This window comes from Ciona robusta, chromosome 10 (genome assembly GCF_009617815.1).
Source record: "Ciona robusta chromosome 10, ASM961781v2".
NCBI lineage: Eukaryota > Metazoa > Chordata > Ascidiacea > Phlebobranchia > Cionidae > Ciona > Ciona robusta.
Genome location: NC_143244.1, coordinates 4,695,820 through 4,717,642, shown reverse-complemented (window position 1 = coordinate 4,717,642; position 21,823 = coordinate 4,695,820). Strand labels below are relative to the sequence as shown.

Below are 21,823 nucleotides of genomic sequence, written 5' to 3'. Positions count from 1 at the left end.
ATTAACAACGGTCTATGGGAGTCGTGAGGGTACAGTTTTATAATTCTTTCAATGTTTTATGTTTACTACCAAATGGGACAAAAAATAGAATGAAAATGTGTGCTACCTTCTCCCACCCTATACTATAATTCAACGAGTAATTGGTAGCGGACATCAAACTTCTATCAATATACTTTATATCATGTCTGCTTGTTGAAAAATGTTCATTAAAACCGTATCAGTATTTAGTGCTGTAATTAACTATATCTCAACGCGAAAATACCAGCGGGCATCACTAATTTCTCGGTATACGCTATGTATGATTTTGAAATATGTTCATTAAAACAAACCATGTCAGTATTTGGTGCTGTAATTTTTTCTCACGAACAATCATCTTCCGTGTCTCATTATATACGAACAATAGTACTAATAATAATAAGAAGAAAAAAAACGTTACATCACGAAGACGTACTAAAATATTCCGAGCTCGGGTATAAATGAAGTGGGGGAAACGAACAGGCGATGACGTAACAGACGTGACGTCAGCGGTGTACTGATGTAATCTTTTTCGGCAAAATGAACTGTCATATAATATGCGGTAGTGATGAACACTGGTTCTGTTTATTTACTATTGTGTTTCTGTATACGATATTATGTAGTCTGTGTATATGTAGAAAACGATTTGCTAAAACTTGATTTTGGGTCCGTTTATGAAAAAAGTTTGTACTTTTTTTGCTGGGCGTTTAGTGCATAGTAAAGTTGTCGTTCATACATCTCGTACCGTCACAAAGGGGTGGTTCATTACGTCACAATGATAAACGACAACACCGAGAACGAACATTTGCCTTCGTAGCAACAATAAATACGACGCGACGTCTTGGACGTTTCAGTTACATTGGCACGTTGCGCCGGTGACGCCGGGTCACGTGGTTTGACCGAAAAGACGAACACTCTTTGTGAGCAGCGCTCTCGTGGTCGAACGCTAATAAGAGGTAGCAAACTGACTGGAACCATTGGTTGTCACGAGGCGGGTAGCCATCCCTTAGGTGCAATCCGCCCGTGGTACGCGCTGTCTGGATGGAGTTCATCCGCGCGTTAACTCCAACGTTTGCTCACGAGCTACCGCTCGGATTTAAGGAGACTTTGCTAGCAAGTATGGCCGAGCATATGAGACGACATGTCCGCTGGATTCATCGTAGATTGGCCTGAATGGTGTAGGTGGTGGCCGTGGTGCGGGTGGTGGCCCATGCCTGTTACTGCGCTGTGTCCAGCGGCCGCAGCCACCGCCGCTGCATGGTGTGGCATCATCATTGCTGCTGCTGCGGCTGCCGCGTGGTGGTGCTGGTGAGACCCGGGAAGCAGCATGGCTTGTGAGGGGGGGTGTCGAAGTTGGTGGTGAAGTCCTGAAGGGTGGTGTGAAGGTGACATAGTGGAGGTCGGGTTGAATGAGCTGTTTGCAGCTGCCATTGATATATGCTGTGCTGCCATCATATCAGCTGCGCCAGGCATGCTTTGGAAACCTGTCATATAATAATTATTATTTATCACCAAAAAACACATAAAATTGATACAGACGAGAAAAGACACTTCATACTATACGAAACATGGTTTAAAATATAAAGACATTAAATCCATTAAAAGATGTAACTGTAATCCAAAGTCACGCAACTTCACGTGTAGCCTAAAAACTATTATACACTTTATATATATTCGCAAAATTATCCTTATTAGATTGAACGCTATTAGGTTAAAGTCTATTTACCTGACGGCCATCCTGGGTGACGCATTGCCATGTGCGGTGGCTGTCCGTCCATGCATAAGAAGCCGCCCATAGATTGACCATCAGGGCTGTATGGTCCCATAGCATTGCTCACTGTAAACGTAGCATAGATTAATACTTGTTCTCAAAACTGTCACGCCAGTTATGACAGATTATAATGGCGTTATAACGCTATGTGTTTATAAGGCAATTACCTGCTCTATTGGATTGGTCGATCATCGGTTGGACTATTCTCCGTCTCGCGTTAATGAACCTGAAACAAGAAACAGACTCGATAAGCCACTATAACAGACTTACACTAACATAAAAGGAATTTTCGGACAGGTCATAAAAGTGCCGACACTGCCAAAAACAAGGTTACTACACACCCCCCTTGGACGGACCGTGGCCGTTATTTTAAAGTTGCCGCTAATAGCCGGTGCTGCCGGTAACTTTAGAACTTGTCAATTTGTTCAACTGAGTTTTAGCTGTGGTGCTGACATCGGCCGCACGTTCAAAAGGACGGCCAGCAAGCGCAGTGTGCTGCACGCCACCGCGTGTTTAATGGGCCGTGTCAAGTCTTTATTTCCAGTAGGTCCATTTACACCTCGGATTGCAAGTTTTCCAGCGATTGTACTCGTTTCAGGCGCGCAGATAAATCAGTTAGAAGTATTTTCCCCGAGTTCGAACTTTTCGTGGGATCATGTTGCTCGAGCGCAAGCTCCAGGGTTAAAACAACGTCAGGCACCGTGAGTTGTATCGGTTAGACACATTATCAGTGTGGAAATTAAGCAGCGTTTGAAAACGCGGGCGCATTCCATTCAATTACCAGGGGTTAAGTCCCATGGGTCGTTAGGTTGGGGTACGGTTAGCTGACCAAGGCAAACATAAATGACCCCTCGCCTCTAAATCCAGGGTTCATTTTCAAAAGATAATCACGTGGCTATCAATGGGGCGTGACGGTCTTTCCGATCAATTATCGCGGATAAGAGATGCCAAGATTGCTTGGAATCCTGACAAACGATATACGAAACCTTGCGATCGGTGCTTAAGTTTTGGTCTATGTTGCAAATATGTACAGTCCAGTTGACGGACAATTACCGTATTTTGTTCAACGATCAGTGTCCAGCAAACTGACGGCCAATTAACTGCGTACGACCCGTAATAGGAACGCGTGTTTGATCGATCACGGCCGTTTAAGTTGAAACCAAAATGGCGGTCGGGTAACTCTGTAAAGGCTGAGGTTTGTGAATCATCTTTCGTGGTATGGAATGCTCGGGCGTTTTCAAGACAGCGTAAAAAGTTTCGCAATACCATCGATGGTTCAGGGGTGGTGGGAGTTTCAGGGTTGTTTCGAGCATTTTTCGCTCCTTTTTTGGGAGACTTGAAAGTTTGATCGTTGCGTCTAATGTTGATTAATGGCGCGCGTAAATACATATCCGCGGCGGCGTCGTTCGCCACTTGTTCCGTAGACATTGTTTTGATTGGTGCAAGCCTGGCGTGCCTGCTTGCGCTTCGGCGAGGCGACAGCAACGATAAGAAATGAGATACCGTGACGAGAACCAGGCCTCGATCCGTGCTACTTTCCGGGACCTTAATTGTTCCGCCTTTGCCGAACATGAGATAGGGAATCCGCGCAGAGAGATGTTTGGGGGAGCGCTCCGGGTGAACGGGCACAGAGGTTGTGACTGCAACCTGATCTGATGATTTTTTACCGAAAACAAAGCGCAGAGATTTCGGGGTACCGCGTATACCTGACGACGCTGCTAGCAGCTGCGTCGGCCGAATGAATTGGTGTCGCGATCGGCCACGTTAGCGGAATAAGCGACGGCAGGCACGACCGTAAACTCGCGTCGTCGTCGATGAGTGAATGCGGATTACACCCACTTACAAGGGAGGGTCGCGACCCACACCGGTGTTTTGGGGTGAAATCAAGCGAAAGCAGTACGATGACGGGATTGAGTAGCTGATGTTAGATTAAGAAGGAAGCGGTGACGCGGGGGGCGATCCTGGCGTACCGTGCCCGCCCACGCATCATTTCATTCGAATACGATGCGGTCAGCCGATTGTGATCGCTGGGTTCGGATAAAGGCGGCGTGGCCTACGATCGAACCAGCACCGTAAACACAGGCGTTAACCCCACGATTTATGAAAGCACCACAGTGACACTATGCTTTCCTAGCCACCGTCTCCCATCTGTTTGCACGTTGTGAATCCCTTTGAAGTTATGTATAATATTGATAACTTTACAGTCGGTACCGTATATCGCTAATATGGTTCAAATAACCCAGTCTTTCAGCAGTATGTACTATAAAAAGAAACGGTAAACGCCTTTCTCCACTAAGTTTCGTAAGCGTGATGTAGTTGACGAAATATGTACAGCTGTAGCATGACAGTGCGTTGGTTAAATGTTACGTGAGCCGGGCTGTCGTCAAAGCCATATAAGAACAACCGAATCAGAAGTGTTTCAAGGATGGGAGTTTCGCCGCGAATGACGTCAGGGTGATTACCGTGCATCTCATTCCAACTAAGATTGCTGTATGGGCGATTTGAAATTGTTTTCTAAGGTTTTACCTTGCGGCTTACTTATAGTTAATTCTTTTGTTAGAAATCGCGTCTTTATTATTTTCTGCGGTTATTTCGCGGTAGGGGGGCGACTGGGGATCAAAATCAAATGCCGTAAACTTTAGCTCCGGATGCCTGCGGTACAACCTAACTTTAGACACCTGGAAAGAGTGTCAAAACAAAAGCCGACTCATCGAATGCGCCACACTTCGAGATTAGCGACAGAGCGTGGCCGGGTGGCGATGGACGTCGTCCCGGCAAAACCTCACCTTGGCCCCGAAGTCAATGACCTTGGCCTGGGTGTAAGTGTAAACCCTTTTTTGTCGCCGCTGGACGCGTTCAACCCAGAGGGAGCTGACGAACGGTGTTTGAAGAAAGCGAAATTAAAGCACTTTCTGCAGGGACGGAATGGCGGGAGGGCTTATGTACACAAACTAATAGTGCAGGTGTGAAACGATTAGAGTTGACGTGCACGCTTGTCTCCTGCCTCTAAAAATGGTTCAGTTTACCAACACAGGGCAGATTTTGCCACCCGCATTTCGGCGGCCATTAATCACAGGCGAGAAAAGTCGCAAATTAAATAATATCGCCCGGCGGCTGGCGCTAAAGAGCTGTTATAGCACTCTTGCTGGAGCCATGACTGTCGCGCTGCTCAATCCGGATTAGTCCCGAGTTTTGTGGCTTTAATTTCCGGCGCGAATTTCACAACTGTGAGACTGGGCATCCTTAAAACCCGTAATACTCCGATCGGGTCTTCAGCTACGGGTAATTGTCATAGCGGCGCTGAAAGTGGCGTTAAACATGAAATGGGATACAGGTAAGTAGCTTAACCAGCGGCGATCGGATAGTTAGATATAACACTGAGAGTTCGTGGGCGAAGGGTGGGAAATGGAAGAGAAAAAGCGGAGCAAGAGTGAGAGTGATCCGGATAAATGGTCAGAGCCTGGCTGGTGCCAGAAGCTATTTTGCACTGCAGGTGGTCCGACAACAGCTATTGTGATGTCATAATACTCTGAGATTGCAGTAGGGCACGCGTGCTGTAGCTAACTGCTCTCAAAACAATCAATAGTACAAAAAAAGTAATTTGTATAGAGGATTACGCGTTCTGTGTTCTGGTTTATGATCGAAAAGAATTTCTGTCGTGCGAAAAAGAATTTCATTTAAATCTGGTGACGCACCACGTCTCATATTCGTCAATTTCAATTCGAGTCTAAACGCCCGGGTTGTTTTCGCTCACCTATCACCAGATTTCGGTAAGGTTTCGTCCCCATCGCTCAATTTGGCTGCGAAACGTCGGAAACCCGTCAAAAATCGAAGATCGGCGAATAAATTGTCACTGGTGTCTACTCGGCCGACAAAATCCCTCTCGCGCGGTTAAGGTGGAATGTATTCTTGATATTTTTTCGTTCTCGTTTCGATTTCCATTTTCGGTGAGCGATTAATCGCCGGACCCCTGTGTTTATCCACGGGCGGCGTGGAATATGACATCACAATAGCGTGGTGCCTCCTAGACACCACCCCCGGCACGATAGCGTCAACGTAACAAAAGCTTCGCGATCGCGCGCGTGTTTGATTAGAGCGAGTAACTGACGAAGGGGCATTAGTTTGTTTGCCGAACTGCCGATTTCAGATCTATCGAAAAAGAATTTCTCGGGCAAGGCAAAATTTGCTTAGGATTATGATGGCGCATTCTAAAGCGAGGTAAACAGACACAAGCGCTCCTCCCCGATGCTTCTGCTAAACGATAACGCGTACGATCCGCAAACCTATTGCGTGATTGGCAAATCGTTAAGAAATTCATGACAGTAAACGCCGAAACGTAATTCTTGTTCCGCAGGCACTTACATAAAATACAGTCGTTTTATTATAATTATTATTTAATAGTTTTTTTTTAGTTAAAAAATCCAATTGAAAATTTTTCTTTGATTATTCTCACCGCCGGTGCCAGCTACGCCAAGAATAAATTAGCCGTACATCCCAGCATTTCCGAGCTGTTGTTTTGAACGCACACCAAACAGGGTCCAGTTGACGGCTTAAAAACACATAGACGTTGTGTCCGTTCTATGAACTCCTGCGCCTCTTCAGTAGAAGCGAGGGGCCGCCCGGGCGCGAAGTTGCCATAAGCGGTAATGATTTTCAAGCGGAAACCTGGTTGTGGGACTAGGTTCACCGGCACCGAGGACAGTTCACACTCTAAGCACTGAAAGGCGATCTCCCAATCGTTGTGAAAACAAAGAGAACCGAAGTGCTGTTTATTTAGCCTCCAAATCAGGTCTCTGTCAGTTGTTTAGAGCCTAATCGGCGTCAGCTTAGTAACGTATCATAGCATTTTTGGCTCACGCATACCTAATGTGTCTTATTCTACGCGCAATTTCACCACAAAACTAAAATTTTAAAAATCGTTCTGTTTTGTCTTCGCGCCCACCACTGGGAAATAGTCCGAATTGGCCCCTTTTCCGTTGCGTCCGTTATTACCATATCTTTATTTAAATCGCGAGCCTCATTACTCCTCTAACGTTGCACACCTGGTCCAGTGTTATGGAAACATCGTTGGCCGGTGCGGTTAGGTCATTGCTCTACGCTGACCGTGCCATGTCGAAATTTCACCGTGAAATTGCGGGTAAATTCGGGACGTTTTCAATTCCGCACCGAATGAGTCAAAAATAACTTTCTGGGCGTTAATTATTTTGTCACTTTCGAAACGTTTACTATTTTCAGTATTTTATCACTTAAACCTACCTAAAGTCTTACAAACAACAACTCGAACTTGTACCGCGTTAAAAATGCGCATAAAAAAACTCCAATGTGATCTCTGAATTTAAGTACCGACACTCGAAGTGTCGGATTTCTGTATATTGTGATGAATCGGCGTTTTCAGCAGCATTGGCGAATGCTTATTCGTAGCATAAGTTTCCATATATGCTGTAGTCATATAGACCACCTGGGAAGCTCGTTTCTATCACCTTCTCAAGTTCGAACGATTTTCGGCGCGTCTTTGATCTTATCGCCGTCGATCGAAAATTTGCGCGCGGTCTACGAATAATGATCATCATATCGAGGTAACGCTATCTTTCTGTGACGTAACAAGGGCAGAGGCAGAACCCCCTCAGAAAAGGCCCGAACCTCAACCCAGCTGTTGAGGGCATATGCAAGCGAAGGCTGGGGTTAGGCAAACAACACACTTGCATTCCAACGCCGTGATTTGAGCCAACTTTTGTTTGGTGTCTCGGCCGCGAAATGTTAATTGTTAAACCGCCGCCGAATTCGCGATTCTTTCCAAATGTCGCACGTTTTTCGGAACGGAACACTCGCGTACCGTGTATTCACACGCCACCTATACGCAACTACGTCATTTCAGTGCGGTTTCCTGCCCATGTTCCGACTCCAGCAACTCTTAATCTTTCCCGTTTAATACCAGGACGCCCATCAGGATCTCGGTCTCTTCAAAGTTCTCAACCAACACTACAGGCCTATCAGAAATGCCACCTTATGACGCTAATCCCAATCGAAAAGCTTAAACCACCGAAAAGCTCTAATCAGATCACGACTTTGATGAGCTGGCGACTATTTCGTCGGGCGAAGGCACTCTTGGCCGCTAGGTACGAGTAAACAGTCTGCAACCGAGCCAGCTGTTAAGAATGTTCAGCCCTTTAAAAGTGCAGGATTAATTCCACCTCCTATGACGTAAAACACCGCGTGTTAATCCCCTTGTTTTGATGGCAGCGATTTCAGGTATAGTATGATTGCGCGGAAGCGTAAGTGACACACTGCAGTTCCGCAAACGAGTTTACACAGTTACATTTCAACAACTGACAGCGCGATGATGTGACTGCAAAATCATCACAAAAACAAACTCGCATGCACTTTAACGTTTGCCACGGTATCGGTACGCAGTCCTTCGGCTGCTGTTGGCTCAATAACCGCTTTGATTAGGAGCATAAGCTGTCAGCAGCTCTCTTGCGCTGTCCGCTCATTGTTTTGCAGCCAACTTGAATTATTCATCGGGCAAACCTGGCTAGGTTTCCTTCTGAGTTATGTCTGCCCTGTTCAGCCGCAATTTTCAGGTGGCTCGACCGCCGGTAAGCGGCTTATACTTAAGACCTCCCACTGCGCCGACACACCTGCCGCACCGAATTAGTTGGCAGGTAAAACTTCGTCTAATCCAGATACTGCAAAAGGTCTTTAGTCAAACGGCCAACGAAAGTAGGGGTGTCAGTTACTTGTTTGTTTTTCTAGCATGCTTGCTTGTCAACAGCAATACGGCCCCCTACCAATACAATCATTCTGACTTTCGGTCACATTTCGCCCAACAAATTATAAAAGCCATTAACCCCCCCACCCATTCAAATCTAACGGGACTTACCAGTTGTTCACTTGCAGTATCGTAAGCCCGGTTTGGTTAGCTAAAGATTTCTTTTGTTCTTCGGTTGGGTAAGGGTGCTGGAATGTAAAGTATTCGCGTGTAAACAACGCTGTTTTTAAAATAACACGAAACAAAAACAATAGAAAAGTAATACTCCTAATAAAGTACGGAGAATGTAATTTGGTTGAATTTAGTAGAAGTTATACTAGAGTCGGGGAAGATGGGACACATTTAGCACATAGTATTTAAATATCCTGATCGTATTTTAAACAATTAAAGCGGGTTTAACAATTTTCTAAATGTTCTTTGTCTACTACCAATTGGGACGAGAAAATAGAATGAAATGTACACTATATTCCCCCACCCTACTATATATAATGTATGTTTTTTAAGCACCATCAGTCATAGTTTGGTACTGTTTAAAAAGTAATAGGTATCAAAATTCGAGACAATGTCGCTTTGAAATCATTTCTCTCGCTCACTAGGCGTCAAAAGTAGGTGTGAGGAGTTCGATCGGGATTGGATTGCAGCTGGTTTGAAATTATCAATAATACGACGGTGGAAAATCGTTAAACAACGAAAGCTGGGTGGCATAACATGAGGCGGCAGACGCCCCAGGCCACGTCAATAGGATGACGAGAAGCCATCGTTGCCCGCCATGTTTTATCTGATGCTGGGAACGGAGATAAATACCGAAGCCTAAATACCACGGCTCACTTCAAACTGTAGTGGTTTAGTAAACAACTGGGTTGGATAGCAACACAATGTAATACGCTTGTGAAAACTTAAAGGGAATTTAGCGCAATGTGTGGATACAGACCGTTATAAGCTACATTTTAAACTATAAAACGGATATTTTAACATGTGCCGGTTATTATTGCTTAACTGTTTGAGTGCATTTGCAAACCTATAAGCGGCGGTTATTGCGTGTAAGCGTGCGTCTGTGTTGTACCGATTCGACACGCTGATATTGCCCGCGTTGCCTATGCTTTCACACGGCGGGACCGTTACCCATCTGCCATTATGTATCTCCCATGTCCAACGCGATTAGCCCAACAGTGGGTGGTCTCTAGTAATCCGCTCGGGAGGTATGTCATCCGCGTTATGGCTAAACTAAGTGTTCGCGGGCGCGCACTAATCTGGGTTTTTAATTACGGCCGTGCGCCTCGGAGTCAGCCAATTTTGAAAATATTACGCATCGCAAAAACATTCAACTTCGAAGTTATATGAAATACTAGACGAGATTATTTGACCAAAAAGTCGAATTATCGACGTTTATGATGCTTGGAATGTCACCGGTTGACTTATACGAGATGTGGAAAATAATTCCGATCATTTGACAGCGAACCGTGTTTTGTTTAGACCCCGGAACTTTATTTCCAAAGTTGAATTACACGATAGCCTGGTAAGATCAATACCCAGGCCCGGGCTTAGGAAAGTAATTCGTAGCCGTTGATCGGTAATCTTGCGGCCATTGTGATTGACTGGCAAGTCATAATGTTCGCTAATGACGTTGTCACGGCGCGTTTGACGCATGCGTGCTCCGCTGCTAACCTGGGTCGATTAATAGAGTACGAACACGCCCGCTCGGTTTCAGTAGCTGTATCAACGCTAAGACAATACCCCGCCCCCACTCCGTGTAATGATTAGGCGCAGACAGGCGGTAAATTCGGATCCCAAAAGGACTCCGCTAATTAAAGTCGAATCCTGCCCTTTAATTAGCCGTACACGAGTCGGAAGGAGGATGAATTAAAAGTAGCGAGTTTTATTGCGACTTATCCATCAACAAGTCTCGATTAATTTTAACTGGTAGGTTCAGACGGATCGAAAATAAACGCAGGTGTTATTGACACGGCTGGTGTTAAGCAATTTCTTATGTCAGATAAAGTTTGTAATGTTTTGTATAAAACTTTAGTTTTATCTATTGGCCAACAGTACAATTACGAAACAAAACTAATACTAAACAAGTTGTTATGCTAACATTTATTTCAAGTGCAATTCATAGTGTTTTCTTCAAAGCTTTCATACAGTAAGGTGGGGAAGACAGGACACCTTTATCACATAATATCCAAATATCGTGTTAAACAATTAACAACGGTCTATGGGAGTCGTGAGGATACGATTTTATAACTCTTTGAATTTGTTTGTTTACTACTACCAAATATGACAAAAAATAGAATGAAAATATGTCCCATTTTCTCCTAACCCACTATACATTCGCCAACAATACAATTAAAAACAAAAACAATCTAAAAATACTCTTACCGTTAAGTTTTGGAAAAGCCAAGCTCTCATAATATTAGTCGCTTGTTTTGGGAAGATTCCTCTTTTCTTCTGCTGGGGTTTCTTGCCGGGATCGGAATCATCTTCGTTACCTCCTTCCCCGGAGTATGTACTCCCTTCTATGGTGCTTCCTGTTAGAAAAAATGGATTTTGAGTTGGAGGAACAGAAACTGTACTTTTTGTGTCAGTTTTGACTTTTGTATCAGTTTTAACTTTTTTGGCAGTATTGACTTTAAAATATGCACTAAGGTTCTCAATTACACCTTTTCCAAACATGATTATGTTCGTATTTAAACTGGAAAATTTGAAGCAGTATCAGTTGTGCTTTACCAATATCATATTATAATTTTGTCGTTATAGAGGGTTGTTTTTTTGCACAAACAATTTCGGCGCTTCAAACGAATGTCACATTTAGATGGTATCTGTATGACTGTAGTCACGTTTGCGAAGTTATAACACTTCCTTTGCATCTGTATTACTGAGTATTGTTTATTTACGTATAATTAGCGTTTTTCTAAGTGAACCGCGCTAGAAAAACAAAAGGCTACTCAGCAACCTTGTTGCTGTTTTGGATAAATTGTTTTAGTGAATTTTGTCAAATTGTTTAAGACTAGTGTTTCCCGGCAATTTCGCAGAATTCATCAGTGTTTCCGTTACGAATTACCGCGAAATCGGATGTTTTTCGTAATAAAACGCCCACCGCGAAACCGTTTCCGCTTTAACCTTCAAAATTGCCAAATTGCAACAAAATTGTGTCCAAATTGCCAAGATCGTGAACTGTTCCTTAGTAGTCATGTGTGTACCACCTTGAAACGATTTAGCCGGCCCAGCTGGCAGTCGTTGATCAACGTCCAGTTCTGGTCATTTGAACGAGGCTAAAAGTCCTGCTCGCAATCTCACACCGCGCAGGTGGCAAAGAAACCCGCAGGCGTTGTGTTACATTGTCGGGGTTAAATCAATAAGTTGCTTAGCTTCTGTGTTTAGATTGAACGTGGAAAGACTTGGCCGCGTCCCTCAAATTCCGTTCACCTTAGCTTCGCCTGGATTAGGCGGAAAAGAAACGGATGAGTCCCCTTTGAATGCGATTTGATTAGGTCTTCGATCCAATGAAATACATTAGCTTGCTTTTGCATGTTCGGTCCCATACTCCCAGCAGAATTAGGGTCAAACATGGAGATTACACGACATAAGCGCCTTGCCATCACGAACGGATTAAGTTGTCATCATACCGTCATAATCGCACAGCTCAATGGACATGAATGCTTTTTGATAGGTCGACATATGCAGCTGTCATATCTCGAGTTTAATACGCAATTCCAAATAACCCATCGATTCCAGCGCGGTAAGCTGCAGTTGACAGCAGTCGAAATGCTCGCACACGACCCGGTTACTTAATTGCCTCTAAACGATTGTTTGCTACGTGTTTTAATCGTCTAAGCCGCAAAGCAACACCTCCGTTTCACAGTATTTAACAGGCTGTACAGGAAGGGGTGTTACTTAAGTTACTTTACGCAGTACTAGTAGCGTGTACAACAAATTCCAACTACTTCCCTCTTACATAAATGCCGCCTATTAATCACCTCTCGCTTGTTCGGAACCTATTGGTAAAACCAACAACTGAATTTCTACCGTTTAGCTCAGTTTCGGGTGCTATTTTTTGCAGAAGCACGTTTTACCTTTTTTAAAATTAAATATTTAATCTTTGCAACTTTAGTCGCAAATTTGTTTTCCGTTTACGTGAACAGATTAAATCAATTTCGAACTCTAATAAATTATTCTGTCCTTTGGTCACTATTTTTATTTTGGTTGTCAAAGCAAGATTCAGAACCATTTAAAAAACAAAATGGCGGACATGTCAATATCAGCCATATTGTAAACTTTTCACAAACTCCCCGAAGTCGGCAAACAAAACAACATTGCAGGTTTTGTTAATTTTCACACGCCGTCATTTGCTTTCTCTTGCTCCTAGCAAACGGGCGCCTTCAGTCAGAGTGAAAATATATAAAATCTTTTTTTGCCTTTCGACGTGCTACCGTCCTACTGACGCTGTGTAACTCGCCATCGATTTGTAGAATTGATTTCACCGTGTTACTTTTTCCCTACGTTGATCACTTGTAGTCGTTTAAACCCTAATACACAACCAAAATGTATTAGTAAGCCGGCGCGTATCAATTATATAGTAGGGCGGGGGAATAAGATGGGATTCCTTTTCTTTATATTTTCTCGTCCTATTTGGTAGTAAACAAAGAACATTCAAAAAATTATATAATCGTATCCTTACGACCCCCATGGACCGTTATTATTTGTTTAAAACACGATTAGAATATTTCGATGTTATGTGCTAAAGATGTCCCGTCTTCCCCGGTCTACTATAGTCATATTTCATACCAAAACAGTCCCTAATCAGAACCAAGCAAAAAATTAATAAGATCCTTGTGTGTGGTGCTTGTGCTGACTCACTAGTTACACATCCGTCGTGGCCGTGAATTTTAAACAACGGGGAATTTCAGTCCACAGCTGCATTCAAAGCAGTTATGACGTAGAACACGTATCGTTAGGTGCACTGAAGCAGCCCGATGCATTTCTATTGGTGCATTATGAAATATTAATCACATACTGCGCGCGTTTGCATTATGACGCATTAAAGGCCGCTTATCCCATTACAAACGCTATACAAGACGCTCTGTAGAATAAGAGTGCTGCCGAGCGACCCATTTCTCGTAGGGGGGAGGGTTGGAGAATTTAAAAACGGTCGCCCATTGTTTACGGATGCAATAATGTAACTAAAAAAGTGAATTCGGCTAATTTAGAGCCTGATTAAAACACGGCGCCGAAAGAGCCTTGCCGGATAGATCGGGCATTAGCGGGCTGCGCGACATGCGAATCCAGCCCCATGGGACCGGTGCTCGGCGGCGAAGAGAGCACCAACGCGCCCGCAGACCTTGACGGTGAACTCACGAGCCTAATCGCGCGCGTTTAGCTATTCATAGTGGCCACGCCGCGCCTAATAACGAGCACGCTCTCTGGCTTATAAAGCTAGGCCGTGCGCTTCGAATCTAAGCCGGCGGGCTCGGCCAGCGCAGCCTGCTAAAATATTTATAAGCTATCGATTTCAGAAGGAGACTGGAAACGGATAAAAACACGCCGTGTGTAATAATGCATCGTGACCCCTCACCCTACCCCCTGCCCGCCGTCGGTTCTACCCTCGCAAGGAATCGATGCGGCCCACGCCGGTTCGGGAGTCGCTGCATCCTTCCAAGCGACCCAGCGCGCCAGTACGTGTGAATATAACGCTTGACTCGCGCCGACGGCAGCAGTATTGGAAAATCGCTGAGAGTTCGCGCAATAATATTTGTTCCCAAGTTTTAAATACTTGCTGACAAGGTGGATATTAACTTTAATCTCATTCCGCCGGCGCAATAAACTTTATTACGTTATAACCTCACGATACCACTCGGCCGCGGTAAAACGTTCATTTTTCGACCGGTTTTAATTCTTTGATTTTCTTGCCGATCTCCGCGAGTGTCCTGGGTTTCGACTCGATCGATTAAAACCGTCGCCTTGCCGCTTCTTCGTTAAAATCATTAGGAGACATTTAACTTAATGGGGCTAATAATGCAGCTAAGCCGCTGTGCTAATGCCCCGCGCGGTCAATAAGCGTAACAAATTCGCACCTCGCTCCGAGAGTAATATGAGCAAACGAACCGGGACATATGTTCCATAGGCCCACTAAGATCACTGCCGGCTGAATATATTCGACGTCGGTTTATTAGCAAAAACCGCCGGTCTGAATGCGAGCGCTGAATCAAACTTGAGAATGTAGGCGTGCAGTTATAAATCTTAATCGAGAAGTAATTTATGAAATATGCGGCCGGTGATTAATCGAGCTTCTCGTAAAGGGCGTCCTTTGGAACTGCCGTCTGTGTGACGTCATAATATGCGTTTATTTTGCGGCTACCCTTATCACGGGTGATCATTGACTTTTCGATGACAGTAAGAAGCAAACACGGCCAATCGCGGCCAAGGAGCCAAAAACATGCGTTGGTAAACATATCGGAATCTTTGTTCTCGGCTTTGCTCTCCTTACTAAATTAACTATTTCGCTAGGTGGGGCTACACTTGAAGTGCAAAGGCACACAACCTCGGACGAGATTAACAGAAAACTAGATCCCGTGATATAACATTATTTGTATAACTTCCAAAAGGAACAAAAGTCAAAGGTACACACTTTAATGCTATCACTGATTTCGGTAACCTATAAAGTTGGTAAACAAAACTTACCTGTTGGACTGGAGTCCGCGTTATGGTGATGTTGCTGTTGGTGCTGATGTGTTGACGGTGTATGTAGGTGGTGGTGGGATGACGACTGTGCTGGTATTGCCACAGGCCCCCCACCGCCCATGTTACCCGCGTGCATAGCGTTTGTATCCATACTAGGGTGGGAAGGTGTTTCTTGGTTATAGAATGACTGAAATAAAAAAAAACGTCGTTATTTATGCAGAACACAACCTTTTCAGGGTGGACGTTTTTAGTTTAGAAATAAAGCTAATATATAGTAGGGTGGGAGAAGATGGGACACCTTTTCAATATAATATCTCGTCCCATTTGCTAGTAAACAAAGAGCATTTAAGGAATTGTAAAACCGTATAGACTCTCATTGACTGTTGTTAATTGTTTAAATCACGATCAGGATACTTAGATATTATGTGCTGTGTCCCGTCCCCTCCACCCTACTATACACAGCCTGTTGAAGCTGGATGTCTGCGTCGCTAAAAATAACTGTTACGGTTATTACTCGGTACAAGATGCGTTGGTTCGTCAGAGGACCGACGACAGAACGTTTTACAACCGACCGCTATACGACATGTTTTTTAATTTATTTCAGGTTGTCTCAAAGTAGCAGATCGGGATGTACGCCCAAATACGTGGTGTTGACTCTTTACCGTGTTCCGCAAATACCCGGCGCAAATAATGTTGCAACCCTCGTTGTTATGGTAAATAGTGAAGGAGTTTTTTCAGCTGCTTACATACGCGGGCAGCGGTTCAAAGAAAAGTCGCCGACCCTGCTAATTTTGATTTATTCGCAACTCATAAGCGGTTGAGGCCACACATGCTCTACCACTGCTCTAGCGGTCATTACTCGCATAAACACTGCGTAATCCACCGGCCAGGTGCGCTTCAGACTTCAGTGCTTCGTGAGCCTCGATTTGCGGCCGGTAAGCTAAATATTTACGCCTACTGGGTCTTCTCTCGCCCGTACTATATAGCTGAAGGTATCCACACTTTCGGATCTCCGCGATTCGAACGCAGTAAAATATTCGCGCTGCGACTCTGAGTTATTTTATCGAAGGGCCCATCGTCAGTGATCTCACATACGGATTTCTTACCATTTTGAGCTTAAAAATATTTCTCCGTGCGTCTCAATTGGTATACTGCCTGACCAGAAAATCGAACTTAACTGAATAATGCAGGATTCGTCGCATCAACACCCTTATAAAGCATCTAGGGGCCAGTCAGGTCGATCGGATACAGATGTGTGCCTCTAATCGTACGATTAGTAAAGATATATGCAAATAAAACCACCCGCGAATTTGTAAACGACAAAAACAGCACGTGTTTCAGACATCCAGTTTACACATGTTTAATCCCGATTACGTAACGTACAAATTATACCACATGGAAATTATTCATTTAGTCATTTTTTCTCGACATTTTTGGCCATACCGCTAGACCCCTTTTTACATAGGATTTCTTTATACGCGGGTTTCGTCCATCTTGGATCTTATAGTGTTGTAAAATAAACACAACTCATGCCTTAGTGCGGCGATCGTGCCATTCGTGGTCGCCAATCAGTCTGTCGACAAACAATCGCACCTGCTCTAGTAAACCTAGTTCTTCCACGAAAAACTGCGTCCGTGGTTAAGTTTAAATTTGACGCTACACGAAACTGTGATTGTTTGCAACAGTTAAACGGATACGCGCAGAATTTAAATACAAACTGTGTTGTAAACGTCGCATGCAATTTTCTGCTGCAGATGTTAAACCGCGGCGATGAACGGCGTCTGTATATTCCACGATAACCTTGTTGTTGCCAAGCGTTATGCACTTCAAATTTATTGCTTACGCAGCTCCAAGTTATAAAAGGTGTACAGATTAATTAAGCTGACGCATCCTTGCTTTGAGAAGTACCCAATACCCGATTCGGGGTGCTAAGGAACAAGCTAACAGCATCAAAACACGGGTATGGGAGCAAGGGAGGCGCATTAAATATTAAGGAGCAAGTCTCAAAGATAGGTACCGATTCTCCCCCCACATATACATGGAGGAGGAGTTTTTATGTCGTGCAGGCAAATCTATGATTATATCGTACGAACAGCTCGTAAATGACCCTGTACCAAGCAGATCTTATCCGCCCTCTGCATTATACATTACGTTTACGCTCGTGGACCGGCGGAGCATTAGAAATTAGCGCTCTCCTTGGTGTTAGGAGGCGCCAAGGGCACCGCTGCCAAAAGAACCAGGGTAGTATGTTGTGACTGACAGTAGGGTTGCGCGGTTATTTGTTATAGATAAAGCGATGCCGACTCGCGCGACGTAATCATCAGCGGTCAATTAAAAATTAACGAGCCACTGCCGTATCCAACTAAATGTTTAGAGAGCAATTCAAATTTTAATGAGCGAAGATGCAATTATTATTATACTTGCGCGGTTGAAGAAACGACCTTACGCCGACAGTCGATTTGTTAGCATTGCGATTTTAGGCTTTCCCACACCAAGACGATCGTGGCATAAACAGAATTAATATTAAACAGAAGGCGTCCCTAAATACTGGAATTTTTAAGCTATTTACCAGGCCTTTTGAGCATATGATTACTCGTACGGGACTTTGGAGATAAGGGTTAGAACTGTAACACCGCCAAACATACCGTTTCGAACAGTCTGTACTATAATTATGTACTTTCATTTCAATATTTGTTTTAATTTTTCACGATCAGAAAAAACAAACATCGTTACGACGTAGGTCGTTCGAAGCAGACGTCACTCAAGATTCGCTTCTGAGGCGCCGAAGCCTCCCCACTCGAGAAACGACGATCACAAGGGTCGGCCGCTCTTTCAACATCGGGCAATTAATGATTATCGAGGCGGGAGTGGGCGGCTCGCAGCCCGGCCGAGTTTGCACAATCACCGAGCGCCGAGTTCCGCAAATATTGAAACATGTGTAACAATATCGCAGACCCAGACATCGAGCTATCGCCGTATATGCCGTGAAATTATGCGACGTAATACGACTACGTGTGCATATTACATCCCCAACTTTTACGCTATCTTTCAGGGAATCCTTAAAGCGATTGCTGTCTCGGAAGGCAATCAATTAAAGCGTCTCCAAATATTCTCGAATTGGATGTTTCCACAGCCGTATGTAACAAGCCGTCGCTACGAGCCACGCACCGCCATTGCGCCCTTATCATATACACGTCGCTCCTTTCTAAAGCAGGCAAATGGGGCAAGAACAAGGGAACCGGATTAAATGATAAGGATAACTGAAAACAGATTAGTAAATAGTAAACCATAGTGTGAAACACCGTCTGTATTATTTTAAAGGGGAATTGTGACAATTATAACCGAACTGCACCATATTCATCGTACTTTCCCTTTCCAAGTTATTGTAGGGTGGGGGAAGATGGGACATCTTTTTATTCTATTTTGTCGCCTCGTTTGGTAGTAAACAATGAACATTCAAAGAATTATATAACGACTCCCATATACCGGTGTTAGTTGTTTAAAACGCGAACAGGATATTTGAATAATATGCGATAAAGAAGGCCCATCTCTCCCCCCCCACCCTACTATATATTCGAAAATGTTTGGAATTATTTACTCAAAATTTGGTGCAAGACGCCAAACAGTTATGAGTTACGACTTGTCTGGTACGTTTTATGACGGTGTCTTTTACCCAGCGGTAAAAACAAAAGGCGCATGTTTGTCCGCCAATAAGCGAGCATAATTTATACTGAGACAGCGGGCCTGTCGTCTCCAGGCAAACGTATAGGTACGCAAGGAAACATGTACACAGGCTAACTGTATGTCTGGGGATCGGCATTCAAACTTGCTGACGTGCATGCGCCGGCTTGTTTTGTCTGTCCTTACAAAATCGTGATATGTCAGCACTGAGCGTTGGTAAGTTTAGTCTTCGTTATTGTAAGGATTTCCACCAAGCACACACACCAGTGCCAGGATTTGTAATATTGCGTGTCTCGACGTTGCGCAGCTGTCAAGACTGGCGCGCAGATCAAAACAGTTTATTATGAATTTTGATGCGAAGGTATACACTGCCCTATAGCCGCGTCAACGGATGCCAGGGCAATCGAAGTTATTTTTAATTTTCGCTGGTCAAATACATGGGCTTTAAATTAAACGCCCTGTGACGTCCCGCGCTCGTCCAATTTACCAAGAGCTGGGTATTGACGCAGGAAACAAAGGAAAAGCCGATGATAAATCAACTCCCGACCAATCTTGACAGCTCCTGAAATTCCTAAGTATTCCCGAATCAGGTAAACCATGCGCGTCGCAATTTTTGATCGCAAAACTTAAACTCCGCGCGACAATTTATCTTCTATGCTATAAACTTGGCGTTGGAATTAAAACAGAAAGTCTGGACCCAACAAATTCTATATTACGGTCAAACGCACGTATCCATTACTGTTATGAATTTTATTTAAAAAACGGTGAAATCAAAAACATTCTGTCTTACCTGTTCGGAGCCTGATGAGGTCGGCTCATTCGCTTCCAGTTTCGAGGGGACTCCCCCTTCCCGATCCTCTATGACCAGGTCAATGGGCATTTTTCCTTTTAGGCAGTTAATATACCTTGATGTGAAGTTCTGACATAGCTCGTGAACCTGTTGCAGAAAGCAAATGTTATTGTACTTATATATGCGGGATTTTTTGCAATTGCTTTGGTGGTATTTTTGAAAGCAGAATAAAAGTATAGGGCTCGGTGTGTAAATTGTTCTCAAATATAGTGGGTGGGGAAAGGTAAGATACCTTTAGCACATAATATCCAAACATCCTGATCCTGTTTTAAACAGTTAACAACAGTCTATGGGAGTCAGGGGGATGCAGTTTTATAATTCTTTGAATTTTCTTTGTTTACTACCAAATGGGACGAGAAAATAGAATGGAAAGGTGTACCATCTTCCCCCATTCTACTATATATAACACGAACATAGGGTTAATACTATATATAACACGAACATAGGGTTAAGTAAAACACAAGATATGTTTTCTCACCTTTTCTAACTCAAGCAGGTGGAAACGCAGAACCTGAATAGACAGGATCATCTGAAAGTGTGAACAAAATGTTACTAAAACAACTAACGGATTAGCACTAATGTAAACCGGTTACATAGGAACTCAATGCTATTAATCAAACGCCGTCGATTGACACGGTCGCTTTCCTAATTGGAAATGCGATCGTAGTGATGTCTTATTTTACAGGCACGTCTTAATTCAACATCACACAGCCGGTTATACGTTATATCGTAATTTCTTACCGTTTGTTCGCCAACTAGTACTTGTAATAGGAAGGGTTTCGGATATTTTACAAAGGTGAGCAGTCGCTTGCTCGTATTGAAAATGGTAGCAGTATACAGCCTGGCAGCTTGTACCAGCTGTATACACCCATGTTTAAAGCGTAATGGTTTCAGGTTCACCTCCAAGTGACAAAACGCTAAAGGAATGGGAAATTGTACGGTATTTCCGTGTTGCAATAATTATTTCTTGCCATTAGACACTAGACAGTTGGTTATGATGTTGCTACTTTGTTTAGAATTTGACGCCAAAGGGCGCCTATATCGTTTAATTATCTTGTTACGTAATACTATAGTTCAACCGCTTCAGTTTCTGCCTGTATTTGAATTAGTTACTCTGTACCATGCGCTAAGAGTTTGGTTACTCGTTGGTGCGGGTACGATTTTGTCTGTTTAACATTTCGCCTAGGCTGTAATTCATTGTCACCGCCATGTACTATAGATACGCATTCCCCGAGCGTTGCTGGGCGCGTAAAACAAGCTGAGATCCCCATGGGCAAGCAGCATGGGCAGTGTTTTCAGAACCGAGCCGCAAGTGCGAGCGATGTCAGCGCAACCTTATCTACCAGCAACCACATAGCAGTGTTGTGAACGGTCGGCCTTCCCAAAGACTACGATTACGTAATGGTTGCCAGCCGCGACGGGATGCTTTGCCAACCTGGCATTTCCACTCTTAAAGTGGCGACAGCAATCGCCTATGATCTAAGCATATTTGAACGCGTGGCGTATACCCTGTATCTCCATTAAGAAAATGGAAACTGGTGTTACCTAAACGTTTAGCCCGCCATTTTATATAACCCATAACGAAAAGTTAATGTAATTTAAAGTATACATAGTATGATAGGGGAAGACAGGACAACTTAAGCACATGGTATCCAAATATTCTGATCGTATTTTAAACAATTAACAGCGGTTTATGAGAGTCGTGAGGATACGATTTTATAATTCTTTGAATGCTCTTTGTTTACTACCAAAAGGGAATGGACAATATAATAAAAGGTGTCCCATCTTCCTCCACACTACTATATCATATCGCATATTTAATATTACAATTATAATGCCCGTAAGGTATTTACAAATATTTAAATAATGTTATTATTCACTTACCAGGTTGTCGATTTCGTTGTTGGGGTCGAAGGTGATTGGTCGGTTTTCGGAATGAATCTGTGACGTAAGCAAGTTTCAATATTGGTATAATTTTAAATGAATAACTGCAATGTGGGTGTGGGGGTGTTTTGGTGGACATTCTATTTTGGTCTGGCAAGAATAGCAGTGGTCAGAGTCG

General features: G+C 43.7%; 1 protein-coding gene across 5 annotated transcripts in view; it reads right to left on the bottom strand.

Moving 5' to 3' along the window:
* Window positions 1–333: 333 nt before the first annotated feature.
* The window catches only part of LOC149729800 (homeobox protein Meis1-like), a 31,135-nt gene continuing 9,645 nt past the window's right edge, over window positions 334–21,823 (bottom strand). For 4 of the 5 annotated variants that reach the window (XM_089887130.1, XM_089887131.1, XM_089887128.1 and 1 more), the window contains exons 4-12: window positions 21,646–21,702; window positions 20,240–20,290; window positions 19,702–19,848; window positions 15,231–15,417; window positions 10,932–11,080; window positions 8,667–8,743; window positions 1,954–2,012; window positions 1,742–1,852; window positions 334–1,499 (exon numbers count right to left, since the gene is read on the bottom strand). In XM_089887130.1, the coding sequence (XP_089743256.1) occupies window positions 1,126–1,499; window positions 1,742–1,852; window positions 1,954–2,012; window positions 8,667–8,743; window positions 10,932–11,080; window positions 15,231–15,417; window positions 19,702–19,848; window positions 20,240–20,290; window positions 21,646–21,702 (1,212 nt within the window). In that variant the 3' untranslated portion in view covers window positions 334–1,125. The remainder of the gene's footprint in view (window positions 1,500–1,741; window positions 1,853–1,953; window positions 2,013–8,666; window positions 8,744–10,931; window positions 11,081–15,230; window positions 15,418–19,701; window positions 19,849–20,239; window positions 20,291–21,645; window positions 21,703–21,823) is intronic. The other variant, XM_089887133.1, reaches the window with a different exon arrangement.